The sequence below is a fragment of the Enoplosus armatus genome, chromosome 14 (genome assembly GCF_043641665.1).
Source record: "Enoplosus armatus isolate fEnoArm2 chromosome 14, fEnoArm2.hap1, whole genome shotgun sequence".
NCBI lineage: Eukaryota > Metazoa > Chordata > Actinopteri > Centrarchiformes > Enoplosidae > Enoplosus > Enoplosus armatus.
In genome coordinates this window covers 21,585,758-21,611,388 of record NC_092193.1, presented here as the reverse complement: position 1 = coordinate 21,611,388, position 25,631 = coordinate 21,585,758, and the positions used below count along the sequence as shown (strand labels likewise).

General features: G+C 45.6%; 1 protein-coding gene across 1 annotated transcript in view; it reads right to left on the bottom strand.

Annotated features, from left to right (window-relative positions):
* The window catches only part of LOC139296467 (microtubule-associated protein 4-like), a 65,716-nt gene that overhangs the window by 2,937 nt on the left and 37,148 nt on the right, over positions 1-25,631 (bottom strand). The window contains exons 7-13 of the mRNA XM_070918871.1: positions 13,044-13,405; positions 11,425-11,613; positions 9,881-9,992; positions 8,316-8,375; positions 7,832-8,079; positions 3,789-3,848; positions 288-380 (exon numbers count right to left, since the gene is read on the bottom strand). Coding sequence (XP_070774972.1) covers positions 288-380; positions 3,789-3,848; positions 7,832-8,079; positions 8,316-8,375; positions 9,881-9,992; positions 11,425-11,613; positions 13,044-13,405 — 1,124 coding nt within the window. The remainder of the gene's footprint in view (positions 1-287; positions 381-3,788; positions 3,849-7,831; positions 8,080-8,315; positions 8,376-9,880; positions 9,993-11,424; positions 11,614-13,043; positions 13,406-25,631) is intronic.

Below are 25,631 nucleotides of genomic sequence, written 5' to 3'. Positions count from 1 at the left end.
TCTGTCTGTGTGCAGCGTTTTGAGGAGGGACAACACGAGATTCACGGATACAGTATACCGATTCTAAGTCTAAGAGTGATTTGATTTCTTACCAACAAGTATCAGATCTCGATTGTTTAAACAAGGGTGTGTTTATAGTATATATAATGGCGTCTTTTTGTGGCTGGGATAAATTTTGATTGATCCAGATTTTGAGCAAGACAGCCCGAATGAGGCTAGATTAGCATAGAATGTGATATGAATCCACGTCCTAGCGAGAGACTGCCCCCAGCTCCAGCAGTACTTACATTGCCACCTCCAGGGACATGTTTGATATTGTCCTTGGAGCCACAGCGGGACGTGACATGGCTGAAGTCCAGCTTTTTGTGCACTATCTGAACCTAAAGACAGGCAGGCAGACACACAGACAAGCAAGGGAGTGAGGAGATAGAGAGGGGAAAAGAAAGAAAGAAAGAAAGAAAAAACAGAAAGGTATGACAGGCAGACGGACAAGGGCAGCAGAGAAGAGCAGATCAGCTGGCAGCTTGAGTTAACAGGAAACAGAGTAGCCTTGCTCTGCAAGTATGGAAGAGATTCTGTCATTCAAATCAAATGATTCCTCCTACACACGAGTTCAGCGGTTGGCTGCGTTATGCGAACACTTAATCAGAAGATGGCACTGTAAAAATGGGATGCAATAATATATCATTATATTACACAAAATCAGCGTGGTTGAAAATGAGGGTGCAGCTAATCGGACAGATTCTAATGGGAAAAGTTTGCGAATTCTTACGTGAAAGGCTGCGGGGGGTACCAAAAGTACCAAAGGACGAGGACACTGACTGAATGACAACAGAGTGCTTCCATAGACGGCATTAACTAAAACTGATCAAGCACAGGACAAACACTGGAGGAGGAGATAGAGCACATGCAACAGAGTATTACACAGGACAGTCAGTGAGTTTGTGTTAACACATGCCGTGTCTAAGCACAGAAGCGAGATGTGGGAGACGAAAAGATGTTCCTTTGAGGTCGTTCAGGCGGACCGTCCTACATAAAACCTGCCTGTGGTTCTGCCCTGCAGCCGGTCCCGCCGTCCTAAGAAACTCTTGACTACGTGTTGCGCGGCTGGCTCGGGATGCCTGGACTCTCTTAAAGCAACACTCAGAGATTTGGAGTTAGGGCCACTGGTCAACCTAAATATTAAGTGCCGACCGAAGTCATTCATGTGTTGAATGCCCTCTCCTTGATGTTTCAGCGGGGGTAAATCGTTTTATAGCAAGGGTTTATATCACAGAGACGGCAAAAAGAGCCAGAACACTGAGGATAAACATAAATGAAAGAATGAATAAAGTGATCTCGGGGGTTCAGCAGTGCCACTGTACTGGGGGGGATACATGTGAGCTGGCGTCTGTTGGTTTTCACAGTAGGAGATCTGAGGCATGAGCCAGCAAGTATGAATAGCGGCATTCCAAATCCAGGTCCGCGGTCTCAGTCACTGCTAAGAGGCTAAGTGTCTCTGAAGCAACAAAACGCAACCGGGCAAAGTGGCTTTTTGTGCTTCGCCAACAAATAGTCCCCTGCAAGAAAGGGAGTGGGTTTAAAAATGTCCAACTGTTAAAAAAACTAGACAATATTTGAAGAATAACAGTCCAAAAGGGTTTTTCGGAACTATGGCATTTCAGGTGAACATCATATTCAACTACTAAAGACTGACATCACTCTTAAGGTTGACCTCCTATGGGGAACTAGTCGAACCACTCCTTCATTTGCCAGCATATGCTCACTTTATTCACTCACTATACAACTAGCATTACCTCACTTTCCAGATAACGGTAGCTGCTTACTGCCAGCATAATGCAGAATGAAAAGTCAGCATGAAGCCCCCCCCCCCCCCCCCCCCCCCCCTCACCAATATCAGTGTGATATATGTGTTGTGATATCAGTTTAATTGTCTCGGTGGTTGTGTTGTATAAAGCCCTGCGGCAGACGTAAGACGCCTTCCTTCATTCCCGCCGTCTCTGTCTCAGTCTCTTTCTCCAGGATGAAAATGATGCAAAACATGATGACGCAGGTGGCACCAGCAAAGGATGACTCACTGAGCAGTTAGCACACATACGCTTGACGCGTGAGCACACACACACACACACACACACACACACACAAAGAGCAGCAGCCTCTAAACAGAATCTAACATTTCCTCTCTCTAGTTTCTTCTTTCTTATAGCACCTTCGTTTATTTCAGTACACCTGTAGTAGCTGCATGGCTGTGGTTCATCACGTCCCCATCGTTTTCGAGAGGAATGGTTCTAATGCTCGCAAGCTAAAGGGACACTGCAGGATGCTTAAAATGTTCCTCCACATGACTACAAGTGAACGAAAAAAAGAACGTAGCGGAGCGCCGCAAGACTGAGAGCATGCATAGTTCCCTCTCAGGGTGTAGTCTTGGTGCCTTCATCTGTCCTGCAACCACTGATAGTGTACATACTGCAGCAATGTCACACTGGCAATGTAGTGTAGTGGGTGCAGAGGACAAATGTGCAAAAAGTAACAGGTCTCCTTGGCCATGTAAGCCATCGGCGGGAGAAAGATTTGTTTCTATTGGGCAAATTTTAATTGTTCTTTTGTGTCAGCTGGCGTTGGCCGTGCTTCATGCTGTCTGGAGACGAGGGCAAACGAGCGGTTGAGGCAGAAGCAGCTGATCAGTCATGCAAGTTAAATGTTTGCTACGCCAGAACTCATTTCGGCAAGGCGTTTCCATTTCACATTTAGCGCTTTTTTGAGCGCGAAAGCTCTTCTGGGCAACTGAGGACGTTTTTTTTCCCATTGATTCCATACGGCTTTTCCTAATGCGCATAACACGGCTAATGTTTCACATTTCAAGATGTGTGACGGCGGTCATGACGTAATTTTGAGGGGCTGTTACAAAAGGCACGTGGAGGCCATTTGTGTGTTACACAGTGACATCACTGGGAGCAGACTTTAGCAGCACTAAAACAATGTCCAAGGAGAACATGGGAACACACGGATGCCACTTCAATCAATTTTATTTTGCACAAGGTGTAACATAATGGTAACAAAATGGGCCATCAGTCGCCGATGGGGTGTCCCTCGGAAAGTCTGGATATACAGAGGTGTAGGTGCCGATATTGGCGTATCGGTTCAGCAGTTTGAGTTTATACTGTAATAGCAAATGGATGTTTTTCCCTTTTTGCCCCGGATTGGGGCTGAATTTATTCAAGAGGTAGTCACCAGGGCAGCGACAAGGACGTGATACACAAAAACTGCTTATTGTGTGTGACAGAATGGCTTGGCAAGCTGGAAGTGCTGCTGCTGGGTTAGACTGTGCTTTTCTGTTTGTCTCTGGGTACCACAGGATGCAGTAAAAGCAGTGCAGCATGAGGAGCTCACAGGACCACTTAGCTACGCCTCACGACACTGCTGCTATAAAGTCTTTGCCGGGTTGTTTTCTCCTTCAATTTTGGATTGGTAGTGGTATTTGGAGAACCCTGAGCTGTGGTATTCCTTCTTTAGTTTGAAGGGAACTTTAATGTTTTATATGAAGACTAGTGGCTAACTACAGTAGATGTTGCTGTGTAACTGACATGACTGGCACGGGTAAACACATGGCACCTCGCTTGAAGACATGTTTTCATGTTTCGTCCGTGAATTCATCATGAGAGCTAAATACCGTACTCGAAATATGGGGAAATTCAAAATGTGCGGTGTTTGTGGTGAATGCAGAGAGAAGGTGGGAGGATGTACTTGTGTGTGTGTGAGGTGTGAGGGTGTAGATGGTGGGGACTCACTCTGGTCTTGGCGGCAGGGGTGGAGGAGTCGGATGTCTTGTTGTTCGGGGTGGAGGAGCCCTGGGGAGACAAGCACCCCCGCCCCTTGTCAATACAACCTCCAACCAACCACATGCCACAATACAACAGGGTCAAAGAGCAGCATATGTGGGTTAGTAGCAGGACCAATCAGGTGAGTGCATGGGTCATAACGGCCAATCAAAAGGGCCGCATATGAATGTATGGAAAACAACAGCATGGATAAAAAAAAAGATTTAAAAACTGACCCAAGCTTTATAATTACATTCACTAAGCAAATGTGTGGGCGTGCGAGTCATTTTAAATCACTGATAGCAGTCGCACTAATTAGACATAGGCTTTAAATATGGGCCAATCAAATGGGAGGATGGTGAACAGATATGTGTTCATGTTCGTAGAACTGCCACAAAGGTTCAGATGTGATGTATCCGATGGATCATGGAAACCACTCATCAACTGGCAGTACACTCGAGCAGACGGAGCACTTTTCAAAACAGCAGATCAGTACCAATAACATACAGTCTGGCCCGTGTTAGCGTCAAGAGCTGATCAAATATCAGCACAAGAGGAGAGCGCACATTACTGGAGTGTGTGCTATTGTTCAGAAAAGCAACGGCAGAGGGCGGAAAGGTTGCCAGACCAATAGGCTCCTGCTGGATGGAGAATGTTAAAATACACAACAGACAAAGCAATATCAGTATCACTGGAGTGAATGAGTCAGTGCCATTTATTGTGATGCTGGGTGGCGATGAGTGGGAGGACGTCTTTGAAACGGAAGGGAGACAACACAGCAGGAACAGACCTGCCACTGCGAAACACAGTACATCTGCCTGAAAGAGTGAACAGTGGCCAAAAAACTGCAGTTTGATTCAAGGTAACGTTTCCCTTTTGACTGCTCCTCGGTTGTTACAGGGAAATATGAGGTCAGGCCAATTTCACAGAACCATCTGGAGGGGCAACTACAGCTCCTTCTCCGCCCGGACCGAACTTTAATTGGCCATGTGATCGTGCCTAAATGATGCAGGTGGAGGAAGCACTGTGAATATGAAACCGAGTTTGGCTTCCCCGGATAAATGCGGGGGGGGGTATGACAAATCTTAAATGTTTTGCAAACCCTGTCTACTCTGCCGGCTACTGCTACACGTCAGCCTGCTCTGCGGTGTGGCCAGGCAGAAGAAGGTTAATGGAATATGGATAGATTTGAGAGAGAGAGAGAGAGAGAGAGAGAGATATGGATGATATTAAAGGAAAGGAGATTTTCAAAATTTCATTTCAGAGCACAAGGTATGAAATGCTTTCATGACTGCTTCGTGAAGTGAAACGTCTGCGTTGGCAGATGTGACGATGCAAGAAGGACACAAATGGACTTTTGAATGTCTTAAGAGACAAAAATGAAAACGTACAAACACACGAGAGGCAACGGCTGAAAGAATGCATCAAGGCCAATACGATGATATGACGGTTAGTTGTATACAGGTGTTTAATATTTATTGACAAGTTTCTTGGCGAGAGGGTTAGTATTTGTACATTAAAACATGAAGTTAGAGCCGGGAGACGATGCTGCTCCCATGCTAACTAAATGCATGGCGTTTTTTTTTAAATATAAAAGATTTTTGGAAATACACCGACTCACTTCCTTGCCGAGCGTCAGATAAGAAGATTGACAGCACTCTCGTGTCTGTACATTTACTGCGAAGCAAGAGCTGGGAGTCAATTAGCGAAGCTTAGCATAAAGACTACGAGCACCAAACATTTTTCAATGGAAAAAGGAACAAGATTATAGCTGTTGATAGTCAGATGGGAAGAATAGGGAAACAGAAAGACATAAATAGGGAGACAGCCCTCTCTTCAATTAGCATGTAATGGTAATGCCCTCTAAAAAAAAAAAAGAATCTGTGCGCATGTGATTTTGTATGGTGCTGAGGATGTGGGTGTTTAACCACTTGGCGTCATATTCCCACCTCTGACTCGTCTTATTGCAAATGCTAAATGTGCACTGTCGGCGAGGTCCCCTCCTCTCCATCCATCCCAAGCTCGTCCCCCCTATTGTATGTCTCGCCACAGCTACAGACACAGTGTGTATACGAGTGCTGCAAATGTGCCTGAGCCCAGTGTGTCCAGTGCAGACTCTGTGGCAGAGCAGGCAAGCGCTCTTCTGTTGGTTTTAGCTATCAGCCCCAGACACGGACACCGTTGTCACAGCTTTATGAGGACCGAAGGAACGTGTTCACAACGCTCCAGGAAATCTACTCCCACGTCAGTCGGCCCCGCCTCAGGACCGACCGTGATGCTTTCCTACGGAAATAAAAGCCACTTTATTCTCAGATGATCTGCCAGGAACACAACATGCTGTTAGTCTTAAAGGCAAAACGGTGAAATTTACTTTTAAATTTTCAATTAATTTGTGCTATTAGATGAATTTGGTGTTGAACTTCTTAGGTAGATGTTTGTGGGGCAGTGAGGCAACTTTTTGTACCCGTCTCACAAATGCAGAGTCTGTTCTGTATTTCAAGAAAGCATCTAATGCTTGCAGATTCTGACAGAACGAAAGCAAATTCATGAGACGAGCAGGCCAGAGGTCAAGACTACATCCACAATTAGGTGGCTACATCTGAAAACGCATTTTTTTTTCTTCTCCTCTTCATTTCGGCTTCCTGTCCACAGTAAGCTGTCATATTTCACACCCGAACGAGGAGCTTTTTGAAAACTCTCCACGGCGGATACACATCTGAAATGCCGCCCTCGCATTTTAGTGCAAATGGTGAAAACGTAGCTTTTGGAAAATGGTAATGCAATATATTCTTATATGTATTGCCTTCTCATGTATGCATTTACTGTCATAATTAAATGAAAAACACATGTCAAAAGGACAGTAATTTAACTCTTTGTCTTTAATAACGGAAAGAAATGTCTTTTTCACGGGCCGCGTTAAAATCAAATCACCACACAGTGAAGAGGTGGATTGCCTTTACAGTGTCGTTCAGCCGAGCGCAGGATAGATGCTTCGAGGGATCTCCTCGGCAGAACGCTCGGTAAATGTTAAGCTAAGCTAATTAGCGTTGTTAATGTTAGCTCACTGGTTGGGGGATGATAAGATAATGTTGATAGGTGTCTGCAAGGCTTGAATGTGAGACTGTGGCAGTAAAGGCCTCCTTCTGTCGCCTCTACCCGCCATTAACCTGTATTTATGATTATTTCGTCAGATAATGTTGTAATTATGCAATAGGGATTTGATTAACTTTGCAGTGCAGCAGCACAGGAACTGGCTATAATACTTTATCACAAACTAGCAGGCTAATAGAGTCCTGCAGGAATGAGTCCTGAAACCAGGAAATGATTCAGCATTTGTGCACTTCTGGTTCCCTCATCTGGAAGTCGATGGGGTTTTTTTTTTAATGGGTTTTTGGTCAGATGACTGACATAAGGCTTAAGAGGTTTTCACGTTTTGCCCTAAGACATAAAACACGTCAGTAGATGTCCCCACTCGTGGATTTTGGAGGTTTTTACGTGTCTTAAAAAAGGCGGTTGCTAACAAGACTTCTGGCGATTCCATTTACGCTTCAAAAATCCTAAAAGTGGTGTTCATTAGTGAAGATTATATTGCTGAACAAAACGTGTGAGCATCAGAAACTTTTGAGCTTATTTTCTGCAATAATCCAAAATCCTATTGGCTTTTAGTCGAGGGACCCAGGGCCTACAAAAATACATCATCCCTGCAACACTCTATATCCCTAACAAGTTGAGATTCAACACGGGTGCCAACTTTTCAAGGACAGATTGGTTAGCATTTCTTCTGGAAGCCAGCCTGGCCCCCTTGTAGGGGGTGCAGGTTAGGAAGCCCTCTGAGTAAAACATGTTATTGCGATGTGGAGCACACATGACAGCTATTTGAATTACAAACCAACCAGAGCCGAATCATTTGCTGATACAAGGGAATCATTCTGCAGCATTTCAGGGATCTTGACAGGTACACGACTGTTCTGAATTATTCACGGACCTTTCTTGTACTGTCTGCTTTGTCCTACCTTTCCCCCACCGGGCTGGTACTTGATGTTGTCGATGGATCCGATCTTGGAGCGGACGTTCTTCAGGTCAGGTGTCGGGGCGTTGATGGGCCGGGGGGTTCGGGGAGCACGGGGCACCGCTGGCTTTTTCTCCATTGGGGTCTGCTTGGGCACGGGGGGTTTGGTGATGACCCGGCGGCGGTGGGAGGAGGCGGCTTCACCATTAGTGGAGGCAGCCGGAGTGGTGGTGGAGGCCGGGCGAGGATGGGCTACAGAGAATTAATAACAGTATTTTGGTGAAATCTGAAAACTGAAAAGTAAACAACAGTCAAAACGTCTGCTCCGCTTATAAAGTGTTAATATCAATGAGATGTAGACGTAACAGTTTGCAGGAATTTCATTTCCTCATTTTATTCTTGTGCCATTTAGAGTTCTGCGAGAACAACATTGAAACAAGCGTTGTCTTTTCTCTTTTTTTGTTTGACTGTCCGTCTCAGTTTCTTACCTGTACTCTTGGGTTTCTTGGCCTCTCCCGTCTTGTTCTCAGTCTTGTCATTCTTGCTCGCTATAAGCAGGAAACATACAACGCACAAGCTTGAACACACTAGATTGACACATAACGCTGGCAAGCCTTTACCAAATACCTCAACACTCACGCCACACTGTGGTTTATTCAACTATGAGTCAGGATGCAAAGTAGCTCTCATGTGGCTGCTGGTGTACGGACAAGTACCAGGGTTGACCATATATGGCAACACTTCATTTTGCAGTCTGCAGCACACTTTGCTTCCAGTTTGCTTCCAGAATGCAGCAGCGTGCAGCATGTATTTTACTGCTCTGGTACTGTTAAAGCTTCACTGATCAATACCTTTCACATCAAGAACTAATTGGGTTATTGTAGCTTTTGTGCCCTTTCAGCTCCTAGTTTTGGTTTTACAGCACATTCGTGGTTTGGATCATTCTTAGCGCTCGCGTCAACCTTTCCTGCAGTTAGTTTTACGAAGTTAGCAACTAGCTGGTGAAGAAACAAAACAGGAATTAATGGAGACCAGAACAGTGACAGACAGCTAACGTGAGCCATAACGACTTCATGAGGTGATAACGCATCATGGCTGTCAGCTTGCTGTCGAGGTCTTGTGGCCACATGTGACTCAGCAATGAATGCAAATCCTTAGCAGACTTTCACTGTGTGATTTTTCCAATTTAAACTTCGAACAGCACGATGACGATGGTGATTGGCCTTTAATGGCCGACCATTGCAAAGTCCCGCCACAGTCAGGATTTCTTTGCCCATCGAAATCCTGCAGTTGGCTGCTCACGTGTTATCTAAGCGTTCTCGATTGATCAGCTGTACCGGAGATCTAAGGGCCAAGTGCCGACGTGAGTCATTCCACCGTTTATGGGGGAGTGACAGCACGTCCATCATGCTGATGGAGCGGCGTCATATGTGCTGCTGCCATCATGTGGCAGAAGCATTATGGAATCTGACTGCGCTGCTGCTGCCGCCGGGGCAACAGTCACAAAAGCAATGGAGTTCACTCATGCAACTGAAATGAAATAGGCACCTTGCAGTACATAACACCCATCACTGTGAACTGGGTGAATGAATCATATTCTCCGAAGGTGCGGAGCTGAAGTGCACAAAAAAAAAAAAAAGAAAAGCAGAAAGCCTGTTTGACTAACACACGGCTCAGACTGAGTCATAGCTCCCTCGCTTAGAGAGGTGCGATACTGTTTGTGATGTGCAGATAAAAATACCAGTCTGGTGTCTTCAAAAGCCAGCCCTCGAATCCGATAAAGTGTAACATACGGTAGCAATTCAGTTAGCCTGGTGCCTGGAGTGGTGCCAGTCTACACTGTGAGTCACTTTTCCAGCTATTGTAGCGAGTTCAGGTCCCGTTGTAGAGGTCATGTTGCACTGGCAACACTATGAACTAGCCAAAGCAGAGCGGAGACGTCTCACATAATCAGGCACAGAGGGCAGACAGACTCTGTAGATGTGATAGAAATGATGATCCTGTACAAGCTGTGTAAGTGTGTGTGTGTGTGTGTGTGTGTGTGTGCACGTACCAGCAGTTTTACTTGCGGTCCCAGAGTTGCCGTTCTTATTTGCAGCTGCACGGGGTGTGGGCGTGGCCTTTGGCACAGGTGGGCGTTTCTCGGCGGTACCATTTTCTGGAGTCTGGAAAACCGAGGAGAGATAAGCCTTGGGTGTGTGTGTGTTTTTTTAGTTTTTTTTTTGACAGTTTGTGAGTGGTGTTGTGCATAAAAGGCTATCCTGTTTTTCCGGCGTCACGAAGCCAATCATGCAACCACGACATAAACAAGAGAGCGAAAGCAAAGGCAGGAAATAAGGCGAAGACAGACTTGTGACAAACAGGAAGGGAGGAAGTAAACTGAGACACAGTCACCACAGTAAAGACGTTTGGGACGGTCAGTGATGTCGGAGGTCGTACAGGACCATGCAGGTATAAAAGCTTTTAAAGCCACAGTAGGCAAGAGAGAAGTCTCAGTGTGCCATATCAACAGGAGGACACCGACATCTTGCCGACATCGCCAGCTCAGCCGGACTCTGGCGATCGACCCACAACGCACGGCGGTTAGCTGCCTGTCCGACTTGCAGGACAGAAGATCGAGGCCGCGGAAGTTTTTGGGAGCCAGGCGCACGATGGGAAACGCCTGGCTCTCCCCTGAACTAAGAGCTGATTGGTTTAGATGTCGGTTTTATACAAACCTTTCATTATCAGCTTTCGTTTTAACGGGAGGGATTTCGATTTCATTTTGCATTAAGTTTCGTTTTCGTTTACAGAATAAACGTTGGTGGTCGACGGTGACTTTTTCTCAGAGAGGCTGAACACATTCAGCTTACATTACAGATAGTGATCATAGGCTGCATACAATCAATGATAACTCTAGTGTACGCAACATTATTTATTTCTGGTTTTTGATGGGGACAGATACCGTTATACATTAAATTGAAAACAGCTATCCGATGCAAGTATCATAGTGTTTATAGGGTGACGCTCTAGATAAATAACATCTGCACATGAGAACTCTAGCCCATCAAATTGTTCATGTTAAATAATTGAGCAATACGGAGGTTAAACCATAAAGGCTGTCATGATGATCACAGGTAGCTTTTATAGCATTTCAAGAGGCTACCCAGTTATACTGTTACTATACCACTGTGCTGCTACTGTTTTTATCTATAAAAAGTGCATTTTTATTTGTGCGCGTGGCATAATATGTTCATATACTGAACCAAAACTCCACAGATGAGCTAGCCCGGCTAGCCCGGCTAGCTCATACCTTCAAAAACGAATGAAACAAATGAAAATACCAAAACATTACTGGGTGACAGACTGACAGCTGAAGGGATGAAAATTAAAACAATTTTCGGTATCAGCTTAGCTCATATCCTAGAGCGATGCCCTGGGGTCGATTTGAAACAAGAAATGCATGCTGGGATACATGTCCACCCCGATTGAACTGGGATGTGACTGATGATGTTTCACAAGAAAACAGGCACAGACAGGAACGTGGACTGAGAGGGACCTCAAGCCCTGTACATTCATCCTATTTGAAATATATCTACCCATGTGTATCATACTCACCTTGGCAGCCTTAGCGGAACCAGTTGCCGTTGGCGACCGCTTGGCGGTGGTGGGTGTGGTCGCCTTGGGTACAGGGCTTTTTTTATTAGTTGAGGCTGTGGTGGGGAAGGGGCGTTTGGCCTCGCCATTGGTGGAGAGGGTGGATGGGCGGGATTTGGATGAGTTTGGTTTAGTTGAACCCACGTCAGGCTGGTGATAATGGAATCAAAAGAAGCCACAATAACAGTAAAAAAAAAGAGAGGGGTGAAGGGGGGGGGGGGGCACAGATATGTAGAGAAAGAACAAGCCAAGAAAAAGAGATGAAATCACTGATTGCAATGACAGCGTGATATGGCAGCACAGCCAGCAACCATATGACAATCGTGAAATTAATTCTAAAATTAAATGAAATTCGTAGCCACGTCAAAGAGCTCATGAGCTGAAAATTATAAAATTATAAGCCTCCAGAAATCTGGTGAAATGAGCAGCAGCCCAAAAAGTAGCACATGGTGTCAGATACTGCATTCACACAGCACACACCCACACCCAGAGACTCAATGGTGGACGTTGACATGTAGCACACACTTGATATGTAGCCCAGAGAGTGGCACAGCACTCAAGTTCACCTGTGCACCGTCGCTCAGCAGGTGGGGCTGGAAGCTAAGCTAACTGACAGTGAGCAAGTTAGCTCGGTCCGCTGACCGGACAACAAGTTCATGTAGTTTATTCAGAGACGTGTTTGTACCCTCGACTCCCGTCTCGTAGCTTTCCACAAACCACGCCTCTTTTGTGGAGCAGTTTGTAGTCCAACAGGAGGGATTCAAAAGAAATTTGAGCTGCAGCGACTAATTGATCGATGAGTCAATCAACAGACAAATAACATCATTTGAGAGGATTTCTTTGATCTCCTTAGGCTTTAGGAAACTGTGACGGACATTTTTCACAGTTTTGTGGCATTTTAACGACCATTAGACAGCCGATTCATCGAGAAAAGAATCGGCAGATGACTCGACAGTGAAAATAATAATTAGTTACGGCCCTTAATGAATGTGGACGGTGCAACACAGCTAATGAGCTGTGATGGCTTCCTCCATTTTGGACTCTCCGGCTTTCCATTCCGTCCCCACGGTTTGCTATTGGCCAACAACTTGCATGTCAAAGTTCCTCTAAACTGAACTTCACACAAAAGATTTGGACAGATTCAATTCGCCCCCCTGCGAGCAAACCCACTGATTGCTGAGATTCCGCCGAGATAAGTCAATTTTGCTGCCAAATCTGGTGTGAACAGGCCTCAAGACAGACATCAGACACACACAGACACACACACACACACACACACACACACACACACACATAAGGGAGCGGTGGAAGTAGCAGAAGCAGTGCACTGACTGAAGATGTGTGTGTGTGTGTGTGTGTGTGTGTGTGTGTGTGTGAACAGGCAGCGGTCTGCGCGTCTTGCTCAAGGACACTTCAGCAGGCTGTTGTTAGACAGTTCAAAGCGGTGACCTTTGGGTGACAGGGCTGTTTATGCTACCGCTGGACACTCTGTGTGTGTGGACAGCAGTATTCTGTGTGTGTGTGTGTGTGTGTGTGTGTGTGTGTGTGTGTGTGTGTGTGTGTGTGTGCGCGAGACCCACCTTGCTCTTGCTGTCGGGGCTTGGCAGAGTCTTGCTGCCGTTGCCCGTTGGAGACTTGGCGGTCCCTTTCGCTCCCTTCTCCTCCTTCTTCTCAGCCGGCTTCTTCTCCTCTTCCTTCTTCTCGTCTTTGTTGGTCTTCTCCGGCTTGTCCGCCTTCTCCGCCTTCTCCATGGCCTTGTTGTTCTTCTCCACGTTCATCTTCTCCATCTTCTCCTCATCTTTGACGATCTTCTCGGACTTCTGGTTCTTGTCTGGGCCGCTCTCCTTTTTCTGCTGCTCCTCTTTCTCTTTCTTGTCAAAGGCGTCCATCTTGCTGGACATGATGTCCGTCTTCTCCTGCTTGTCCTTGTTGTCGGATTTCACTGTGAGAGAAAGAACATCATTGTCAGCATCACAGCTTATTCTGCCAAAAAAAAAGTTGCTTTACATTTTTTATTAAGTGCAAAAAAATAAAATAAGCTATTTCAAGCAAATGAGCCAATGACGAAAAAGCTATTCTCTGACAGCTCAGTTCACAGGGGTCCTTTATAAACAGTGGTCCCCCCCTCAGTGTGTATACAATGCTAAAATGAGGGTCCCTTATTTCTTTACAGAGGCAGAAGTCCTCATTTGCGTGGCCACGAGAGGTCCTCGTCTGGCAAACGTAAACAAAGGCAGTTTTCACACACACAGCGCAACAACTTCGGAATGCCTGACGAACACAGAAGCACAAGCTCGTACACTCGTCGGGCGCTCCGCGGGGACACCTCCCTCTGTGGACACCGTGGACGGTGGTTTTCAGCGCCAAAGTCCATCCCATCAAATCATTTGCTAATTGCAACTGCACTTTAGTTATTTATAGATTTGAATGTCCGCGTGGGCGAGTTTATGTAGGTCGCACCAGCAGATGATTCTGGGTCTGATCGGTACTCAGGCCAAGCCCGGTGATCCCATTGCTGTGCCTTTAAAATCCACATCAGTGAGGTCACATCCAACGACATTAAGAGAACACGGCTATATATATATATATATATAGCCGTGTTCTCTTAATGTCTTTTTATGTCTTATATAAAGCAATTGGAGAACCTTGTGTGACTGTATCTATGTTTATATGACATAATATACTGTATAACGTCAGCACAATAATCAGACCGATGTTCCATCTTGTTTCACTTCATTATTCAGTCTGACATTGTGTTTCATGTAGGGAGATGTTGTCATTTTGTCAGAGGACACCAATCCCCTGACATCCAGGCTACACAGAAGCAGCGGCGGTTGCGGTTCATTTCATGTTTTTCACAATAAAATGATACGAATGTGGGAGACCCGCTCGGCTGAGTCAGTCTTTCCCGCTCTCGTTGCGGTTTTTGTTGGGAATTTGTCTGCCGCCACTTTTCTTGCTGTGGCGCGCACACACACACACACAAAAAAAAGAGATGGCGTACTCATTCTTCATCCTGCCCACAAAGTTCTGATGAGAACGACAGCTATTTTTGCAAAGTTCGGAAGCCCCGGAAACCAGGCTAAGGTGACTGATCCTGAGAAAGGCTGGCGTTTGGTCAATGACATACCTTCTAACAAGATTAAAGTGTCAAAGTGGTTGATCCAGCAGAGGCAGAGCTATCATGACTTTCAGTCCCTAGTATGGGTCCAAAGATCCATACTGCAATTCCCATAATGCATCTCAGTAGCATTTTTCCTTAGACCGTCTCTGCCTGTCCCGGCCTTTCAAACCTCCCATTACAAATGCGCACACACTCCAAACCTAACCCAGGATAACTTTGATGACAATTCTGTCACTGTCACACTATAAATAGTATTCTATAAGAGAGTGTTTTATATGAGAGAAAAAAAGAAAGAGGCAAGGTGTGATGAAGATGACAGAGGACCCGCCGTGCCCGGGATAAGATTAGCATTATGTCCCTGCGTGTCCCTGTGCAACATCCTGATCCAATTCAAACAATGTAATTACCACAGAGATATACAGCATGTGTTCTTTGGTAATTACAGTGGAACCTGCAGGCTCAATTAACACAGACAGCTAGCATAATTACGGTGAAATAATATAGTGTCATTATATAAATATATTATTGTATAACACACATTTTACTTGTGTTTATGTACACATTTCTACAATTCAAATCCAAACTGATGATGCAAACTCGTCATCGGGGGGGGGGGTTTACCCTAACCCTAACCCTAACCCTAACCCAGGGCTAGCTCTGTGAGTAAGTTTTGTGGAGTGCTCCTTTTAGGATGTTCTGTATGTCCCATAATATGAATAATAAGTTCCCATTACAGTGATCTTTAGTTATAGTTATATTTAACAACGGAATATGATTACAAAAAAAATTTCTATCATTATTGCTTATGAGGCTTGTGTAATCCCCCCACCCCCCGGGGATCAATAAACACATCCATCCTCCTGAGAGGAAGCACTACGTCGCACTGGGCCGCAGCACCAGCGTTGCTAACAGCTGATTGGTGGGATGAGCACAGTGCGAGAGAGGGAGAGGGAGAATCAAGTGAAATCAGGAGGGAGGTGTGAGCAGAAACGTGAGCAGGGCAGAGGGAGACAGAGGCAGAAGGGGTTCGGCAGGTTGATGGGGCTAAGGACAGACAGCCGGCAGGGCTGATGGCGGGGGGGGGGCGGGGGGCGGACAAAGACAGGGGCTCTTTGTCGCCACCAACACATCTCTTACATAACAGCGACGCCGAACAGGCCCGGCTATGCCGTGCCCTAATGTCCCTTTCATTTCCCTCCCTGCTGACGTTTGCTGTGTGATAACTGCTCTATCTCCTCCGAAACGCTGCCAATTTGCCGCTGCTGTGTTTTCTCCGGCAATCAAACAGACGCCATGAAGCGAGTCCCCCCCGGAACTATAGCTCCCATCAAGCAAGATGGGATGCATTTGGACTTTTAAACTGCGGCTGCGAACTAGCCCAGCCTGGAGGCCAAATTAGACACAGGCTATGATTAAGAGCACGGAGACATTTTCACATGAACGGCTCATGCGGCAGGCGGCGGAGTCACTCTCATTTGGAGTTTGGTTATCCTCCTGCATTCATGTTCCCACTATTCGCTTTTTTTTGGGTCCGGCTTCACCATAGAGCTGTGGTCAGTTCCTGCCTCGCAATGTTGAGCTGATGTTAATGCACACTCATCACTTGCTGCAGCTGCTTTACAAGGCCTCTCAGTGGCACCTGCATGAATTTCAATTGATTCCAAGATCCCTTGCAGTCTCATTTCTGATTTTGGTGTCTGATATGCATCATTCATTTCCGACGCAGTAAATGAACTAAACCAAGAGGTCTATAAGTCTGTAATGCTCGTTACAACAGTAGTTATTTGCCCTTTTTCCAAAGAAAGTACGGAATTCTGTCTCCATCTATAATTATGTCAGCCTGATTTATCGTTATTGTTATTGTGCTATTTTGGTCTACACTGGGTGTGTGTGACGAGTCCTACTTTGTCCTGACTGCCACAGACAATGACAATCCAGGCATTAAAAGAGCACTCCGCTGTTTTTTTTTTTTTGCTTTTTACGACCGGTCTGATCGTCTGATTGCTCCGGTTTCCCGCACCGACTTGTTGTAGTGACATTGTCACATTCCCAAATCTCAGCAAACAAAAAAAAAAACAAATAAAAAAAACTGGGTCAGTAAAAAGTTATCATGATCAACAGAAACAATGGCCAAAACTGAAATTAAATATATATATATATGTTCCAAGTTGTAATAAACAAAATGATCCTTAACATGGCAGGTATGGTAGCATGGGAAAGACGGTATATTTGATATATTTCTGTCTGAATCAAACTCAATGAAACCTTTGGAAACTGACTGAACAATAACAACAACAACAACAACAACATGGATATAACGAGGGAAAACTGAGAGTAAGAAAGCAGAAGGCAGCACTTGAACCGCACCAATCTTGTGTCATATTTCTACAACAACAAAAAAACATTTCCTTTCTGAATAATTTGAAAGATGCTATACTTAATGCCACTACACATACAGCAGGGCCTTTAATATCGTATGGCTCCATTATTGGAGCTTGAACGCCAACTGATGGCTTTATTGCTCATGCTACAGTAGTTTCCATCACTGTATCACTCCACCCTGCAACACCAGCAATATGACTCATCCGACATAAAACTGCTGGCTGAGAACACAGAGGATCCATCTAATACCACGCGACAATACACAGCTGCTGGCAACCAGCTGTGTGTGTGTGTGTGTGTGTGTGTGTGTGTGTGTGTGTGTTTGTGACAGAAAGAGAAATCGAAAGAGAGTTGACCGCCACGTAAATCAGAGCATGACTAACATACACAGACATGGAGCTGGTGCAAGGATATTTTACTGCAGGCAGCACACACACACACACACACACACACACACACACACACACTTGCATTTTATCTGCCTCACATACACATGTAAGCCCAGTTTGTTAGCATAATAGCTATCAAGCTACCGCACTGACAGACAGGACGATCAATAGACAGACAGATAATCCACATACACACTACACAGAGCCCAGTAAACTGATTTTATGCTCAGTGACACTGCTACAGTGTATGAGAGACAAACTATGTTCATGTTTATATGGAGCCCTCTTGATGTAATAATGATTACAGTTTTTAGAATTGCATATCAAATCGTTTTATTATTATTCATTCACTGTTTACTGCTGTTATTTTTGGCACATAATGCAAAGGCATTGTCATTTAATAATGATAAGTTTAGAGCTTTTCTTAAAATCATAATCTTATATCTAAATATAAAATATATAAATCTTATCTTCTAATAAGATTTTCATGAAATCAAACCCCATATTTGATAGTATTTTGCAATAGTACAAGCAGCTCAGCCATTCATTCATCATCTGGCTTCACTGCCTCTCTATGTAGCAGTTTCCATTGTTAGTGGCGGAGTCCGCCACTCCGGCAGGAAGTTCAAATTGCCTTCACACGAAAAAGAAACACTGCATGTATGTAATACAGCCGAGTTGTACGGTCACTTCAGAGCGGGACAGAGTTGCTTTCAGTCGCCGCTAATGCAAACGGAACATCCTCCTCCTCCTCCTCCTGCTGCTGCTGCTGTTCTACGTTAAAACTGCTCAACTGGCGAAAAATCACACGCGCTTTTATTGTAAATACGTCACAAGAAATGCAATGCATTTGTCATCAAGGTCGGCGCTGTACTGTAGGCCTTCATTAAAGGCTGTCTACAAAACGAGACATGGGCAATAATAAAATGTACATAACATAATATAAATATTGCAGGGGCAGCCGCAGTGACCTGTTAGATTGCAGGTGACTTATCGTAGACTCACTTCTTTGTCAAAACACCAGTTTGTTTGGCTGCACTGTGAACAGATACACCGGTTGCTCTTCTGTTGTGACAAAGAAGCTGCTCAAGGAGTGACTGCTGTAGTTTTAAACCACACATGCTGTCGCTGTCGAAGGACGGGGACTTAAAAAGGTCAGCTGTAAAATTTTGAAATCAATGCGAAACCTCACGGGGAGCCGCTGGGGGGGGGTGGGGTAACATGTTAATTCAGGCAGAAGCATTCTGCACCAGTTAAAGATTTTCCCAAACTGAAAAAAACATGACTGGGCGACATTCTTCGCTTGGTCATCTAAATAGCACCAGAAAATACGCTGAAATTACACCATGATTTGTGTCCAGAAGTGCTTGAAAAATGTTGAAACTGTGACACAACGAGTCCCCCCCTCCCCCACACACACACCTGGGGTCGACCTCCTGCCTGCCCACATGCATCCGGTGCACCTGTTCGTCCTCGCTCTCCTCCGACCACACGTTCACGAGCTGCCGACAGGCTACAACCTTCAAACTACAAGTTAATGGCATCAGCTCAGCTCTGTTTTCATGTGTTTGGTAATTGGTATCCGTGGATTCGCTGTCCCCTCGCCTCGGTGCAGCAAGCCCATGGAGACGACGTTAGAGGAGGGACGGGGATAACACTGATCCCAGCACAGAGGAGTGTGTTAACCACGGACTGCAGGTAGCTGAGCCCGTCTGTTTAATCATCTGGTTTGAGTTGAGCTGAGAAGACTTACACTTTCCTGCCCCTCCCCTTACAGCTGGGGGACGTCTTCGTGCTTGTGTGTGTTGGTTGTGCAGCTGTGATCTTGTGGTCTATGTGCTAAATGAAACAAGACTAGGTCGAAACCTAGTACACGGCTGGACCTGGCTGGACCTATTCAGAGCGACGGTCAGTGGGGAAATCCAACACTCTTCATGTCTAAGTCAGGGCCAGACTTTTGCATTTATAGGGCTGGACGAAAAAACACCTTATATTGCAGACTTGCTGTCTACTGTCAGTGTGTCTGTGGGGGCGTGTGCCTTTAAAATCTGTAAGATTCACGTCAGTGGAAGCTCTTCACCTACACACACACACACACACACACCCGTGTGCGTACACACACAGTGCTAGAAATAGCTGCTCTATATTTGAATGAGTACAGTCAGAGTCGATGTCTAATCAATGTCCCAGCTTTTCTCTGTTGACTGCAGTCTGAAAAACAGAACACATGGCTGGATGGATGGATAAATCATTCCACAGAGGAACATACAGTATGTCCTGAATATAAATGGATAGAAGATATTACAAAGAGGGGGGGAAAAAAGCATTAATAAATATATGGACGGCTCCTCTTTCATTCACTTCTTTATATGAAACCATATAAAAAGACGTCAATAATCCAAATCAGCAGTCATCCTGAATTCTAAGCCCTGGGCTGGTCCTCCCATAATCCTCTGCCAGCTCCCCTCACACACTTTTCCATCTTTCTTTTTCCGTTACATAAAAATCAACCACAACTTGTCGAAATGTTCCGTCGAATTTGTCCCACAATGCGTCAAACGGTCATTTCAAAAGAATGCAAGAACATATAATATGTGATAATATCTGTGTGACATTCATAAAAATGAAATGAAAAACAGTGATGATGTGAACCCTGGCAAAACCCATTTTCCCATGTTGGTTTTACCTCATTAAAAGCCCATATTAGTGGAAGGGATGACGATTAAAAGAGCTTTAACCTCGGAGGTTATGGAAATGATGATACTTCATCAGAATCAGCCAAGCACACAGCACTCGTGATATCCCAACAAAAGTAGGTGATATTACCGCAACTCATCGCTCATCCCTGACACAGCAAAGCTCACTCAGAAAAAAAAGATATCAACAGGAGCCACAAAAGCTGTTGTTGCTGGTTAACAAGGCAGCAGTTGACAAAGGAGCCTCACCCATATTTACTGATGTGTTTAGGGTTCATACTGATAATTGGTTAGATGCTCGAGTTCTCACACTTGTTTCCTCAATGACTTCAATATTAACACAAACAAAATATTGATTTCTTGAAAAGAGACAGAAAATGAATACCACCAAGACGTACCCCAAGAATTTGCACATTCAGTGTGTGTATACGATCTGCGTAGAACTCAAGAACTCAAGCCAACACCTGTTACATCAAATGCGTCTGTATTTGGCCGAAAGCGCGCGGTTTGTGCTTTAAAGGCTTTTCAAAACTGGTGGTTCTAAGTCGCTTATGTAGATTGTGCCACAGCGCGGGATTGATCTCAGCAGCTTAGACGAGTGTCCGTTCTTGGAGCGTGATTATAGTAAAATACACCCAAAGAAACCCGTAACTAAACAGGATCATTTACTCCGGTATGAGCTGCAATCAACTGCGCTGATCCGCCTCCACCAATCAAATTAACTTTAATCAAACTTAAAACGCTTCAGATGGTGGCTGCGGCCTCAAGGTGCAGTAAAGGTGCACCTCATATACCTGCATTACCAATACTCCACGTATTGACTTGTGCATCACCCATACACTCCTTTCAACTCAGCTCATTAACTTTATTAACCACAATTTGCTATCCACACTGCGGATAGGAAACATGAAATGAATGTAACTGAGAATTGTATTTTGGCAGCAAGGCTCTGTTTTGTATGATTCCCTGTAATTGAAATTCAAGAGAATCAATGCAACCCTGCCAAAGAGAAACACAAAGCCACTGAATGGATATCCACAGGTGGATAACGGTGGTGGGCAGCGGTGGAGGTGACTTCTACCAAGACTGAAAGGGTGCATGTAAAGAATATTCAGTTCCACTAACCGTACCCCGCCACAGCGTGTTGCAAGCATAGTGCATGTGCTTTCAACCAAACTGGCAACCAGCAGTGTGCCAGCCGCCTATTGATATTCTAAAATACACCTCTTTTCAGACACAGCTAACATCGGGAGAGAAGGCACGGCCAACAACCTATACTTAGCCGAATGCAACTGAGCTGTGATGCCGCGGATTGCAACATGCGCTCAGGTGTAATGAAGGGGGCAGGAAGGACAAAGAAAGAACTGCAGTCACTCATGAGCTTAGCTGTATAATGATAGAGAATGACATGCTACACACTCCCTTATGAAGATGAAGGCAGAGCAGCTGCTGAAAGCGGCTGGAATTTAAAGCTTGATTTACAGTTATAAGTTGAGGGTTTACGGTGTAGCAACAGAGCCCACACACATAGCGGGGCTACGCTGTGGCTGATCTACACCTTCTCAAAAATACACATCGGGGCTACGTTGGCTACAGAGATACCACTTATAGAGACCACAGGAACTGTGATTGGGTAGCTTAGGCCGCTCCTACAAGTTGCTGATGCTGATAGTGAAGACAACGTCAAGCACGCTGAAGTAAAAGTCTATATACTGCCCTTTTCAGTAGAAACATCTAGTACACACCTGCCTATAAAGCTCTGATTGGCCAACTGCTTCCTCAAATGGCAGAAACAGCCATCTACAGGCACAAAACCATACCTATATGAATCCCTGAACAAATCAAGAGATCTGGACAGTGACCTTGAGGTCTTTACCTTGTATATAACATAATCTACTGTTTATGTTTTCTTGTATCCATCAAAACAGACACATATGCACACAAGAAGACACTCTTACCCGTTGTGTTCAGTTTACTATCTTGGGTGCTGTTAATTGACATTGCTGCAGGAGGTGGAACAGGAAGTAAAAAATTGGTCTCGCAGCTCCCATGGTGCCTCTTAGGAGGTGGGGACGATGGCATTACGGGTGACGTCATTAACGGGGATGACATCATTGTCGCCACTGCAGCGGCAGCTTCGGTGCCGTCCGTGACCGTGAGCGAACGTCGGACAGCCACGTGTGGGTAGGGCGCCCTGGGCGGGCACGCTGCTCCCATCAGGGCAAAATTCGGTACGTTGGGTACCATCACTGGAGAGCCTCCCATACCAGTGGGGTACGTTCCAGCCATCATCATGGGAACGGACAGGTGTGAACAGTCAGACATTGCACGTCTCACTGCAGTCCGCTGTGGCAGTTCACTGCTTTGGCTAGCTTTTGTCTCTCTGTTTAAGGTAGCACAAGATCCCACTCTCCCATCCTCAACAAGACTTAAATCCTGCGAGAGGCCATGACTTGCAACCCCTCTGCTAGGTGGAGTGCATGACCCTGTCCTCCCCTTTTCAGTATGGCTTAAGTTTTCTCTTTCCACCCCACTCTCCCCTACACCACCCACCCCAACACCAACGTTAGCTCTGTTAGCTGAGGCTGGAGGTAGGCCTGCTCTAGGCCATGCAGTGGCACCAGCTCCACTTCCTGTTAGGTCAGCAGCAGGAGGACCAGTACCAGTAGGTTGTGTAGCAACACTTTCCTTTCCTACAAATGGCTTGAAAGTTTGATTTCCAGTTGAAACTGCAGCTGAACTTTCTTTCAGACTTCCGAGTAGGCCTCCAGATGAAGAGGATGAAACAGGTTTCTTCTCATCCTCTTTATTTCCTGGACTTGATCCGGTACTTCCAGCGAAGCAAGGGTTCAATGTGTTTCTCTCCCCAAGCCCGGAGGCCTGTTTTGGAAGAGGAAGCAAACCCTGGCCTTGGGCAGACTCTTGAGATCCCTGGATATAAAATCCATCTATGCTGCCCGTATAGTTTTGTCGCAGACTATTTTGTCCAAAGTTAGGGTTTGATGTGGGCTTAAGGTCTAGTGCAGAATTTGGAAAGGATCTCCCAGGTGAAATAGAAGGGGAAGGTAATGAAGAGGAAGGGGAGGAGTGGGAAGACAGGGGGCTGCTGGGGCTTTGTCCTGCACTCCCTAATGCCCCCCCCACCCCTCCCACCCTATGTCCATCCTCCCTCGGCCTCCCCCCTCTGGACCCCTCATCCTCTATCTTCAGCACTGGCATCTTGAAGCTCTGAGTTCCTGGCACCTCGGCCACCGTCCCAGACAAATTACCCTCGGTCCTGCCTCGCCCTAATTTTACATCGTCTTCCATCAAAGTTATTTTGGACCCCCCCTGTGTGACAGTGGCAACCTGCCCCCCTGGTGCCATCTGGCTTTGGCAGGGCCAGTCGCTGTGCTGGTCAGGGGCCGGGCTGGAGGGCGACAGCGTAGAGGAGGCAGAGACCGCAGGGATGTTGGCACCAGAGAGGGCACTGGGAGGTTTGTGTTGCTGTTGATGCTGCTGCTGTTGATGCCCAGTGGAAGGTTGTCCGTACCCGCTGCTGCCACTAATAATGCCAGGCTGCTGCCAGGGCGAGCCAGACAGGAAGGACATTCTCTCTCTCTGTTGTCAGGTCCTCTTGTCTTGCTCTTTTTCTGCCTTGATCTCTCGTCAGTCTCTTTCTTTTCCTCCTTTTTTCGTCTTCTATTGTAGTTTCTGTCCTTCTATCTCTTGTGTCTTCAGTTTTTCCTCTTGTCTTTTCTCTCCAGTTAAGTATCGCTTTGCTCTTGTCCAGGAGGCAGAAACGTCCACAGTATCCAAAGTGTTATGAGCTTGGCAAGTAGAGGAAGCTATGCATCCTTCCCTTTTTTTTTTTGTTTTTCAAAGTGATGCCTTGGAGTTGTGTGTGTGTGTGTAACTGCGATGATGTGTGGGAAGAGCATGTGTGTATGCAAAGTGCATGTGTGTGTGTGTTGTGTTGTGTATGTGTTTACAGGCGAGGCAAAAGGAATGCGTGCGAGAGTGAGTGTGTGTGTGTCTGGTCGTCTCGGCTTCTCTCTGAGCACTGCACGGATCAGCTGTAGGGCTAAATTGCACCTTGCTCTCGCTCTCTCTCTCTCTCTCTCTCTCTCTGACATCACACAGTCACATGACAGCCAGCAATATTCCCTCATTCGCTGGAGCAAAATTTCAGCATCCAGCCCCTAGCGACAAACGTGCACGGGCATACACACATGAAGACGCAAGATCGCACACACACACACACACACACACACACACATGTGCAGTGGCAAAACATGCATGCACGCAAACAGATCAATGGCTGTCACAGTTACTCAGCTGCCATATGACAGCCACTGTTCACATGTTGATACAGAGTGAGAGACACGAGGGGAGATTAGTGAGACATCGCTGAACACTGTAATCATCCTGACTGATTGGACTTTGTCTCCTTCTTATAATCAGCCCATAACTGTCCACAGAGGTAAAAATAAATAAATAAATAAATAAATAAAAAAAAACCCACATATTTGAGGGCTATAATTTACCACATTGACGTCATGAGATGACACTGTGTGCGCATGAAGGAGCTGTGTGCCCTGAACCTTGTGCTCCTGTCTTGATTCATTTGTGCCTTCCCTGAAAAGTTGCTTTAAGTTTGGCATTTGGTTTTCAATGGCAGGAGTTACAGACATATGTTCTGCACATACTGGATAAGAAATGAGTGCCCCCCCCCCCCTCCAGGAGTGGACCTGTATGAGCGTCCAGAGTCACAAACTTGCAGTCCACACACACACACACACACACATACACAATGCGTGTATTATTGTGTGTATTTGGTCATTAGTTGGCAGCCTCTATATCAAGACTTTACGATTTGAAGTACAGAACAGAAACACTGACACTGACTGCTGACAATGTAAGCTCCCGAACAGCTAAGCATCCTGCGCCGAGGATTCGTTCATCTTTTGGACAAAAGCTTGGGATGGGGTGAAGCTTAGCCCGTTGAAAAGCTGCAGAGGCTCGCAAGTGCAAGGCTTTAATCAGACACAATTGACAAAGATATGGAGAACTAATGGGCTCAGAGCTCTCAAATTCAAATTTCAGGGACGCTATACTGAAGTGCGCGTTTTATTGTTTACTTCCCCAACCCCAGATGTGATTAGCCTCGCATAGCCAGACCTATATCCACACTTTGTTTTAGCGCTGGAGAAAGGTCTGACTGAACCCATTATCATTCTGGTATGGGAAAAAAAAAAAAACCCAAAAAACGCTCTGGCTTCTTTGTATTTCTTTAAATCATGCACAAGCGTCTTAGGTGGCGCTAAGCCCAGGATGCAGCGACAGTGCCCTTGCGTAACGGTAACACACAGATAACCTTAAGTTATATTCCCATTTAACTGCTTCGAACTGGGGTGTTAAGAGTCAACTAAAATGATTATCAAATAAAATGGTATAACACCCCAGTGAATACTATAGTCAAAGTAAATCTGTCACTTTGTTTTAGAGACTCTCATTCTTGGTTTGTCCAGGGAAAAGGTTTTTTTTTTTTGGCCAACATTGACATATCACCACCATTTAAGCTAATATGGCGAACTT